The sequence below is a fragment of the Lithobates pipiens genome, unplaced genomic scaffold (genome assembly GCF_037356315.1).
Source record: "Lithobates pipiens isolate NorthernLeopardFrog02 unplaced genomic scaffold, aLitPip1_a1.2 Scaffold_3, whole genome shotgun sequence".
In the NCBI taxonomy this organism is placed as follows: domain Eukaryota; kingdom Metazoa; phylum Chordata; class Amphibia; order Anura; family Ranidae; genus Lithobates; species Lithobates pipiens.
In genome coordinates, this window is record NW_027507790.1 from 143,890,020 (window position 1) to 143,902,319 (window position 12,300).

The following is a 12,300-nucleotide window of genomic DNA, read 5'->3' on the forward strand; positions in this document are numbered from 1 at the left end:
AAACACCCCCCCCCCCCCCCCCCCCAACCTCCCAGCTCTTATGTAGAATCAAATCTGGTCAGCTAACTCCCAATCCACACCTCCAATCTCTTGTGTAGGACCTACTCTGACCTGGTCAGCTAACTTCCGATCCTTACCAAACTCCAGATCCATATCTCCCTTCTTTTATGTAGAACCCACACTAATTAGTTAACCCCCTCCCCACACCATATGCTTTCCTATGTAGAATCTACTCTGGTGAGTTAATCCCTTCACCCTACCTCTTATGCAGAACCCATTCTGCTCAGTTATTTCCCTCCCAATACCTTAAACATCTTATGCAGAATCCATCTAGTTAACCACATCAGCTATCCATTTTTCTTCACTGTTCACTTTTTAACAAGACAACACAGAAAATTATAACACCACACCAGAGCCTTTTTACCTTAGGGTAATCAACTTTATTCTTGTAGCATAATAAGTTAAACTATTTACACAATGCACAGTCACTTTTACACAAACAGATACTTATTGGCATAACTATGAACCACATCTAAAAGTTTCTGCAAAGACACATCATGGGGCTTATCCAAGCACGACAGGAGGAGGCCATTTTGTGCACATCCTCTCAAAAGTTTTAGCTCTCCCCCGAGGGTACTCGCCAAGTTTTAACTATCCTTATGTTTGGCTTCATCTAAAGCTCTCTTAGCCACAACAGCCTGCAAGAACATGTGCAAATAACATTTTCTCAATTCCCAGAGCTGGGCCAAGAGCGGAAAAACTAAGAAGTGCTAAACTACAAGAAAGACGTACAACTAATACTTAAAAGTTTTCTGGACACGTCCCTGCATTTACTCTCAGCTATAGCTAGAATAAAAACATAAGTTTAGAACTGCTCTTCTTAAAGGGTCCATCTACATAAAACTGATATTTGAATTAAAGCTGGGAGGTGGTGGACTCAATCGTTAAGCGAGTAGTATCACCTTGGTCTTCCTTTGATGAGATCTCTGGACTGGACTTGCCAGGTCCTACTATTTAACTTGCCCTTTAACTACTTACTACAAGGAGTAATGAGAAGAGATGAAAGATTAAACAGCAAAGAAATTATGACAGATCCAGGAACTCCAACAGGCAAATCTTGGGAAGTTCATAACATAAATTAGGTCACATTTTCATCCACCAAAATTCTTGCCCATAAGCCAAATATCCATTTTGGGTGTCCTTTGCCTCTAGTTAAAGAGCAACAGCTTTTACTTCTGTTTGCATAATGCACTAGCTGGTGCGGTCACTGGTTGTAAATACATATGTAATAAAAAGCACTGCAAAAGGTTTTCCTCAGATAACAAGGAAAAATATAGTCACTTTAATAAAGTGGGCTTTTGTCATCTGTGATTTATGTTTTTTTCTTCTTACCTTTACTGAGAGGTTTTCCATATCATAGACAGACTAAATCCAGGAAAGGTTTTTCCCACACATTAGAAGACCTACTCTGAAATGTGCACAAATGGGCAGTTTATTGGTTGAAAAAAATGACTAGTCTATAGTTAGCATGTGAGAGGGTCCACTGTAGCTAAATCTGAATCCTTGAAGCTTCACAAATCAAAAAGGAGGATTTGGTTTCTGGTCACAAAATGGATCTACTGGTCGGTACTTCCCCAATCTTACTAAAGTAAACTGGAATCCATAAAACATCTCTTTAAAGCAACATAAAAACCTATTATCCTAACAAAAAGAGGTTTAGGTTTCATTCACAGTAACAAAATGTACAATAATAATTTTCATTCTTGATAGAGTTGTGTGGAAGTGTTTTTATTCTATGTGTGCTTACTAATGCACCATAATCAGCAAAGTAACAATATTAGAGAGGCATGAGGTACATTGTGTTAAATTGGCATGTGGGAGCTGTTGATTCTTGCCAAGTTCACGATTGGTAGTTTGACTAAAAGGACTCTAATGACCATTACCTTTTCAGGAAGAATTGTGGAGCTTTCCATGGCAGAAACCATTCTCCAATCCCTGGGACACATAGTAGTTCCATTATACTTGAACTAGCACACATCATGGAAGTCAAGAGTACTAATGCTATGGGAGGGTTGAAGCTGTTCTTCTACAAGTGAATCACTAAATGAAAAATGTCTCCATTGTGTGTGTGTGTGTTTAAATGTGAGACACGGGTCCAGTTTGAGAAAATACATAAGTAACTGTACGAGCCCAACTATCAGCGAACTAGAGAGAAATGATTAAGGGATTCTGCAAAGACAAGATTACGTATTTTGGCAAAACGTTTAAAAGATAACATCTGGCCAGAAGGAAGGAAATAATAGGAGCATGTCTCCAGGAGCCAGGATCTGAGGGACAGCCAATATGACAAAATCAATGTAAAAGTTAAAAATCATATTGCTGCATCAAATGTAACTGTCATTGGTGAGATAAGGTCAACAAATGTGAATATTCATGTGCAAAAGCACAAAAGTAGCAATTGGCTTTTCTCTATCAAATCAAAGGAAATGAGAGAGATGGCAGAATTTCAAGACAAAAGAGTGACAAGAAAACTTTGATTTGTTAGCTGAACTCATAACTCAATCCTGGCATCTGATTGCAAGTAAAACCGTCATTGACACCTGCCACTCCATAGGTAACTGGAGGGTCCGATCAGGTCCGCTTGAAAAACTGACAGGCAGACCCGATCAGTCCACCTGCGTGAAAGGCCTCCTACATTGTTATTGAAGGGACCACAAAGCCAGCTGCAAACCTATGAATTCAGTGTTGTTTAGTTGTCACTGGTCAGATAATTCACTCAGTACCTATATATCTCTGGACTATATCAGGAAGAAAACATCAGAAGAATTCCTATTTTCACCAAACTTCCATGGTCACTTCAAAGCCAAATGTTGGTAGGGCACTACTCCAAAGTATTACCTATAACATCAAATATGATTGGGAAGTCCCGAAGAGAGAAGTATTTGTAAAAAGGGAGCAGACTGCAACAAAAAGTTCAACAAAATGGGTCCTAAAATAAGCAGGAAGGGTGATTCAATCCATACATACCCCAACCCAAGAGGCTACAGCACACTAAGTGGGAATTAAGCACACTCAATAAAAGAACCTTTTGTGCCAGTCCTGGTTAAAGTGACTGCTAGAATATGTGGCCATGAGGCCGTTTACATGCACTTCCATGGGCTTGACAAAAGACAATGCAGAAGCCAGGCAACAACGGCTCCTTAAATAACTGTGGCACGTACATACGTTTTCTGAGCCTTTTCTGAAGCTGCCAATGGAACTGGTTTCTTGAATTTTGCAATTGCTTTTTCAGCAAAGTTTAATACCTACTATAAAGAAAACTGCACCATGAAGTTTAAGTAACTGAGTAATTTCCATTAGTCAGTGCTACCAAAGACCACCTCAAAGTAATACATTTTTGTATATGTAAGCAAGTTGAACCACCCACTGTCAACTTATCGAGGAACTTCAGAGCGGAGATCTGTCTCACTCTACCCTCTACTTTGGCACTAGACCAGCAAAGATGGAAATTGACTAATTCAACCTTCCAGCACCCACTGAAGACTGCAAGCTCAGTCCTGCTCTAGCAGCTCTGCATTTTTTGTATTGAAGCAGTCTGCTCCTTAGATTTACATGTAATTGGCTGCATCCATTTAGTTAGTAGTGATGGGGCCAGAAATACTGCTGAAAATAAGTGAATTGCAGGAAGATTCAAGGATTTACTGCAGGGTATCCAGCAAAGAGCACCACAGACACGTGAGAAGTGTAAATGGCAGAAAACACATACTTTCCTAAAAGTTATGTACTGTGCTTTGGGGAGTTCTTCCCCCCATTTGGCCTTGTATGTACAAGGTTCAGCTTGTATATGAAAAGTGTGTACAGCAAACCTCTACAAAGCATTGGCATTGCTTGAAAAGCACCATTTCAATTTGGGAAAGTCAAATACAGATCATATTGTACGTGCTGACACTTTAAACATCTTAGCCGATGTTCGAAAGCATCTGTAAGCTTCTGCACTACTTGAAGCTTGCTGAATGTCTGCAGAAGCCTGTTAGCAGCATATTTAAAGGACAGCACTGCAATTCAGATCTCTGTTTACAGGATACATTCACCTTTGAAAAAAAAATAATAATAATAATAAATGCACATTGTTTTTGCAGGTAAATGTGCAGTTACTATTTTGTTTCTTAGGGGCCTGTTAAGCATTGTACCCGCAAATAACTCCTGCAAACTGTCAGTGTAGCCGTCTGCCCGTACCTTGGAAAGTAGTTACTTCAGTCCAGGAAGCTCAATGGACTACGAGAGTGCTCACCAGCACCCTTGCAGTTCACTGAGAACTACAAGTTTTCAGCTGTAGTCCTTCTGAATGAATGACGTGGTCATCTGGGCAGAGCTCCACATGGTCAAGCTCTTTTCAAATTGTGACAGCGGGTGCAGGGAGAAGATCCCCCCCCCCCGATACCACTGTCACAGAGAAGGGTGGGGGGGGGGGGGTATCAGGGGGCCAAGAGTGGGAGCAGGTTATTGTTCCAACTTTTAAACTTTTAATCAAGCCGCTGAAAGCTTTGCAAATATTTTGTAAATGCTTACTGCTCCAAAAATCATATACGTAATTGCTCATCTTTTTATAACTTGTTTACCATGCATTTAGCTATGATGACCTAAAATGAGTAAAAGAGAAAACTCAGACAAGTTCCTTTGATGGGGATTGATCATGTGACTATAACAAAAAGACATTCCCACTCAGTACCTGGAAAGTGGCTGGAGGAAGTATGAAGCTGAGTGAAATCAGTGTGGGGGCTCCAACTGAAGTGGCAGCGGGTATAAAATTGGCCACATTCCTTGCAATGTATATGCTTGACTCGCAGGTAAGGCTGTTTTTTTTTTTCCCCAGCAAAAGTGGAAATGCACTTAAAACCTAACTCCAGACATTTTTTGCTGTTTTTAATATATTGGAGAAGAGTTAAAATATCGGTCAGTTTGTATTTTCATCTGTGTCTCTATCCCTCACTTCTTTTTTGTGATGCCTGTGCAAGTTATGAGGGGGTTGCTGTAGTCAAACACCGTTTTTGTCCCAAATGGAGATTGTTTTTATCACGCCATGCCAGGAAATGAGGGGGGGGGGGGGATTTTGCCAGCAGTGGCACAGGCCTAAGCTTCAACCCTTCCCCACTCAATCCAATGAAAAAGATTTTGGCTGGAGTTGGGCTTTAGGACAGTGTTCTAAATCCAGGAATGCATACGCTTCATAACACCACATCCGATACTTATACCGTAAATAGAACAGAAGAACTACACTTTGATAAAGTGAACTGCATATTATAAATCTATATAATGGGCATTGTAAGACCTTTGTTTATTCCTCTCTATTGCTCTTAAATGGTCCATTTAGAAGACATAAGAAAGTTGTTCACATTAATTCCTGTGAATAAGCCTCAGAAAGAAAGCCTATTCCTTGATCTACCATGGCAAATCTATTACCACTACGTACCTATCCTGGCAACTGACACAATATGGAAAAAAAAAAAAAAAAAAAAAACTCTTAGGTTTCAACACAATACATAAGCAGAGCTTGGTCTGTGTGCTATCACACACATACTTTCTCACTGATAGAGACACATAAATATATTATAAAAAAATAAAGTGCTTTCTAAAAGGTTCCAGGAATGGAACATACAAAACATTTCACAAGAAAAAAAAAAAAAAACACAAATTAAAACTTAATACTACATCCAAATTAAGTATAAACAATGACAATATTTACAATCTCATGGGCATCCCAAGACGAATATCCCTTCATATACACGGTATATACATATACGCTGTTATCCTTGATCAATATATTATAACAATATATATTTTACATTTTTTTGTTTTTACACAAGAAACCCTCCTACAAAAAAGCAACAAGGACCAAGCATACAAGCCCAAGAACGGCGGCCGGCAAAGCTTGTGTCTTGCTCCCATTTCCACTGTTTGGGAAAATTTGCCATAGCTCCTTCTTGGGGTGTAGACCTTCCACGTCCTCCCAAGCACTGTAAGCTGCAGCAGTGAAGTTTGCATCACCCGTTGTCAACAGGTCAAAGACACAAGAGTGGAAGTAGATGTGTCGGACCTGAAACTTTTCAAGACATTTGGCAATTGCACTTTCCAGTGTGTATGCTGATCGAGCCTGACTAGGTAATGGGCTGGGTGGAGCATTAACAGTCTCCGGAAAACGCAGGTGTCCACCTTCATCAATGCGTTCACTAGATGGGCAGCCATTCATACACAACTGCAAGTCTTGGCTCTCCTCATAAGCCATTGCCAATTCTTCTGGCATGCGAATGGCCAAAGTTAGGTAGTTTCCATGTTGTCGTACAATGACAGTTGTTCCGATATACCTGGCATGTATTTCCACATGCTTTCCACTGACTTTCTCTGTAATCCGCAAGGTTTTAGAGTCTCCATCTCCTCCACTAATTGTGCCGTCAACAAAAGCTGCTGGCAGGTCATCAGTCACAGCCTGGTAAACTTTCTGGTCGGTGCAATCAGGAAAGGATTTAAATATTATAGTAATCTAAAAGAAAGAAAAAAAAAAAGAAAAAAGTAAATGGTGTGTTACAACAATATAATAAAAAGTTGCAAATATCACCCCCACAAAAAAATATATAGATTAAAACTCAGGATCCAAGAAGCACACGTCTAAAAACATCTGGCAACAAAGTTTATTCAACATTTTTTACGATGGTCAACTGAAATATGTTTGTTGGCTCTTTGCCTTCCATCTACTAGATCGGACTGACTAATGTGAAGTCAAACTCCTGATCCATACACTTGTTCTGGGTCAGGAACACAGAATGCACCCAAGACACTGGACTGCCATGACACCAGTAAACCGTTTGCTTCTAACCAGCCAGCAGGTGGTTGACCTGCATTTTTGCCCTTCTGCCCATAAAGTATAACTAAAGGAAAAACTTTTTTTTTTTTAAGTTTTGGATAAAGGGGAGGTGGATTAGAACACCTGTCAGTTTTTATTGCGGTCTGCGTCCTGTTTAGCATTTTCATTACGGGTGAAAGTTAAAGAAAATTTACAATTTTGGGCTGTCCCCTGAAAAGTAATGAGTAAAAAAGTAAAATCTTCCAAAGGGGACACTAGTTCTGGTAACCTGGGCATCCCCAAGAGATTCCCTTAATTTGTAGGAATTTCCACTCACTTCCTGTTTGGCTATGGGAAAGGAAGTGACGGGAAATTGCCCCAATGGGACAAGGATGGCAAAAATAAACCTTACAGGGGTTCTTACTCTATCCAAAATGAAAGAAAAGGGTTTATTTATAGTTCCACTTTTTCTCCACAAGCTGCAAACGCATCCTGTACACACCCTAAAGATGATTCCTCCCATTTGGTTTGGTGGGCAGTATTGCTGTCCAACACGACCCATTCAAGTGATGCAGGCACTTGCAGCAAGGTGGGTCCACATTTTGAGGGTTAAAACAGGTGGTGACGAGGTGACATAACCTCTTCCCTGCCTGTCAAACACCACAGGCATGCAATGTAAACTGTGGGTGTATTTCAACGCCCAAGAGAGTCAGTAAAGGTAATAAATAGCTGTAGTTGGGTATTTGCAGTGTTTGTGTAATCATAAATCTTGCAGCAAGCTAAAGTCACATTCCAGGGATTTACGCTATTACGCAAATTTAGAAGTGCCAAGGACAGGTTTGGGGAACGCTGCTATAGATAATGGTTTACAGTTCCTCCTCACAAGCAGATTTAAATCACTTCTCATTGGACACAATCGAGAAAATCTACAAAAAGCACAGGGGCCAACAGTTGGTCATTTGTAATTGCGTGTTCACAAAAACAAAACAAAAAAATAAATTAAAAAAATAAATAAAAAACACTTCTAAATTAAAAAAAGTAGTTTTTTTTTTAAATTACTTAATTGATCAAACACCCTAAATATTACAAGCTGAAAAAAATATAATTTCTGAGAAATGTATTATATGTTTATATAAACATGCTTTAAAAGGCTGAAAGAAAAGATGTAATGGATCACCAAGGTATAGATCTCTTTATTTCCGACGATTTCAGAACAGATAAATATTTTCAACCTTGACAATTTCAGGGCAGGTAATTTATATTTTCACGGTTGATGATTTCAAATGACTGCCTTGAAATGTTAAATGTGATGTTAGGCTTTAAATAACCATAAAAGTACATGATCATATCCAAATGGATGACTAGGACAGCAGTTTACAAGACAAAATAAAAAAAGAAAACAAGAACGGCAACATCTTCCTCAAGTTTACTCAACACCTGTGAGAGTTGAGAGAACTTGCAGAAGCAGTAATAATGAGAGACAAATGACAGGTCTCTTCATTTAATAGGTACCTTAGGCAACCCGCAATCATAACATTAGCACTGTAAATTACAGCATCAACTCTTCTCACAAAGCTAAGCAATTTGTCTACTTGACAGCCGTGACTCATAAAAGTCTCTGACTTCTCCTACTGAAATCCACCTTGATGGAAAAACTGCAGGATTCAACTCGGGCGCTTAGAATTTTTCACTTTAAAATAAAATGAGCAATCACCTAATATTAAACAACTTCTAATGGGAAGCAATCACTGTGACTGGTGGTTTCAAGAAAAGTGCCATTTTGTTCCAGAAAACATCTTGTGTAAACAGGCAGCCATCCCACCATCTTAGACAGAGCCCAGCATGACCGGGCTCTCATGCACAAATTTGAACACATAACTTTGACCCAGGATTCGCACATTTCTCCAACTGAATCCAACTGGAAAGATGTGTGGATCTTGGGTGAAAGTATCATGACTCCTTAAAGGCTAAGTTCACCTTTTGTTTTCTAAATTCCAGTACCAATTTAGCATTAATGTAATTTTTATGCAAAAAGAAAACAGCTTTCCATTTATTCTACACACACTTACCTCACTGTCCTTATGGCTGTTTAAGAACACCTCTCCATTACTTCTGACTTACTTCCTGGACTGACTTTAGGTCATGACACAGGAAGGAGTTGACCAGCTGAGGGTAGATGCAGGGTGTGTGCTAATGAGATCAGCTGGTCAACTCCTTCCTGTTTCATGACCTAAAATCTGTCCAGCAAGTAAGGCAGAAGTAATGGAGCACTGTTTTCAAACAGCCACGAGGACAGTGAGGTAAGCAGGTGTAGAATAAATGGAAAGTGGTTTTATTTTTACAAAAGCATTACATTAATGCTATATTGTTACATAGGCTGGAATTTAGGAAAAAAATAAAATAAAAAAAGGTGAACAATGGAAAACTTATCCTTTAACCACTTCCGTGGTCATCATACGTCAGCTGTTTCAAGAGGGATATCGTCGTTAGGGCAGCAGTTAGCTACCATAACCTCGGTATCCTCTTCTTCAGCGGGCGGTCCGCTTTTAGATAAAAGTAAGAAGCCACAGCCGGGCACCCAGAGTTACAATGCCAGTGTAGCACAGAGGAGGGGGAGATGAGCGGGGCTTCATTCCCCCGCATCGTGGGACCATGGGACAGGTAAGTGTCCGATTATTAAAAGTCAGCAGCTGCAGTATTTGCACCTGACTTTTACATTTTACATTTTTTTTTTTTTTTTTTTTTTTTTAGCAGTACTCCGCTTTAACTGGTCCGACTTTAGAAAAGGTCCCTGCACTACTTTGGTCTGACTTCTGTCCGATTTCAGCCCAAAAGAACTGAATGGAAGTTGCATCCAAATCTGATCCTCATCTTAATTTGGATTTGGATCCTTGATTTGCATCAGACATCACAAGAAGATTACACAGGCATTCCAAGAAGCTGCTTTGAAGTTGCGTTGAAGTCGCCCAGCAAAGTCTCCTGAATTCCATGTCGGAGCAGTGTGAACCCGGCCTAAAACCAAGAAGCCGATTAGTTACTATGCACAGTTGCATCAGATTCTGTGCACACCGGTTTTAGTAAATCTCTGTGACCAATCTACAAAACGCAAGCAGAAGCACAGGAAGATCAAGGATTTCAAATGCTTAATTTCAATGTTTTCCCTTCCATATATTCCATGTTTTGCATTCCATATTTTTTACTCCTTTGTGATGTGCCCTTGAACTTTCTAGGGAATCTGATGATTGCCGGAAGAGTTGATTACCTAACACAGCCACAGGTTTCCCCCTCTGCCTCATCATAGTCTTCTCATCTTCTGAAAGTGTCTAATTAGTCTCTGTGCGGACATCACATTCAACATGGCCGAGCCCAGCTGCAGTCTCAAGGCTTTCAGATGTCTACACAAGGGAGGCTTTTTCAGGTAAATAATATGCATAAATGCAATATAATCTTATGGCAAGATTGCTGTTCAAATGAAAGATCAGGCATCAGGATCTCTTTAATGAAGTCTAAAATACATTTGGTGGTCCGTTTTTTTTAATTGGGTTTTGTCTGTTAAAGAGGTCACCTGACATCTGCCCAGTCAAGACTTCCCTTTAAAGCGGACAAATCATATCCATATGTCGATATTTTAGTTTAGGAGAGACATCAAAACGCACACAATCACTTACTGCTTCTTCTGCTGCTCCTCTAGTTGCTCTGCACTATGCCACAGCCTTAAAAAAACCAAGCTACTATGTCTCACTACTTGAGCTGCATTAACCATCAACAGTGCCCACTAGATCAAATACCAACCAAACTGCCCTCTTTAGTCATCTCAAGACCTCCTGCTGTCTAGCTCCCTTGTCACCTCCTCCCATGCTCGCCTCCAGGATTTCTCCAGAGCTTCTCCCATCCTTTGGAACTCCCTACCCCAATCTGTCCGACTGTCCCCTAATCTATCCATCTTTAGACGATCCCTGAAAACCCTTCTCTTCAAAGAAGCCTATCCTGCTTCTAATTAACAGTTTTACTTCCTCCATCAGCTCATCCCCCAAAGCTATTACCTTTTGTATCAATTGCCCCTTCCTTTTTAGATTGTAAGCTCTAACGAGCAGGGCCCTCTGATTCCTCCTGTACCAAATTGTAATGTAAATGTAATGTCTGCCCTCATGTTGTAAAGCGTTGAGCAAACTGTTGGCGCTATATAAAACCTGTATAATAATAATGATAATAGATCATTGCTGTAACAAGAGCTAGGCCTTAGCCAAAGAAATCTTACTTCTAGGAGTCATCAAGAGAAATAATAGGCCACTAAGGGACACAACTCACCTGCAGGGATAACTAGGGTTAGCCATTTGTTGTCTGTATCGGGTGAATAAACCCATTTGATAGGATTTTGAGATAACAGTCTACATTTCTAGCTGGTAGTTGCTGCCATTAATTTAGTGGAACGTGCATGACGTGTTTACAAGATTCTACAGGTTCTTAGCAATGCATGGTCTATAGATTGTATTATATTATACATCCCTCACTGTGCTCACATTGATGAGCCGGAGGGAGACAATTAGCTCATCTTGAGCTAAAACACCTAACTTGTCTTGTGTCCTTGTACATTAGACGTTCAGGAATTTGGCACGACCACCCCCACCACCAATATGTCATTTATTATTGATAAACAGAAATGCTGTGTATTTAAAACATCAATGCTTATGTTAAGCTTCTTTCCCGGATGAGCTGCTGCACTCATCCATTTTTAAACAATTTGCTCCTTGGCTTCTCACCAGCTGTGAAAACAGGAACATCAAGGTAAGGATGAGCATTCCAGACCTCCCTACAATGTCAAATACTGCAACTAATGTGCATTAGAGCTTCACCAGTCATGTGACCCTACTGGTACTAACAATATTCTTCAAACAAGGATTATACACAGCCTTGTATACAGTGTACTCTATACCCAAACCTGCAGCTGAAATTTAAATTGTCCATGTGTAATGGAGGGCCCCCTCTACAAACCCATGCAGGGTCCTTGTCCATTTCTTATTTACCATGCCTTGAGTAGTAAAACCTTTTCCCGCCATGTGATGGAACACTTCCATGGAATACAAATTTTATGTAGCACCCTCCTAGGTAGGTGCTAGAAGAGGGTATAGTTTTTGGGTTATTCTGCTCATCATAAAGGCTATCAGCTACATTTAGATGCTCTCTGCTTAACAGGGAGCAAGTATCAATTGATGGGGTCTGCTCATGTTGTTTAGGTGCTGCTCATTTTGTCTGAATGTTTCACACTGGTCCAATAAGGGGGAATATTGGAGAGTATGAGGAAACCTGGTAAATGAGGCACAGGCATAGTTACAGCCCCTGCCACTGGAAGAAGAAAGTGCCCCAGTTCATGCTGGGTGACTGTATATATTCCAAGGGCACATATGCTCAGGGTCTTTGGCTGGAGAGAGAGGTCCCAAAGGGAGGAGGCGGCTGCCCCTCCT

General features: G+C 40.3%; 1 protein-coding gene across 5 annotated transcripts in view; it reads right to left on the reverse strand.

The window, feature by feature from the left end:
- Positions 1 to 417: 417 nt before the first annotated feature.
- RGMB (repulsive guidance molecule BMP co-receptor b) overlaps positions 418 to 12,300 on the reverse strand; it is a 107,219-nt gene continuing 95,336 nt past the window's right edge. For all 5 annotated transcript variants that reach the window (XM_077462341.1, XM_077462340.1, XM_077462344.1 and 2 more), the window contains one exon: positions 418 to 6,538. In XM_077462341.1, the coding sequence (XP_077318467.1) occupies positions 5,873 to 6,538 (666 nt within the window). In that variant the 3' untranslated portion in view covers positions 418 to 5,872. The remainder of the gene's footprint in view (positions 6,539 to 12,300) is intronic.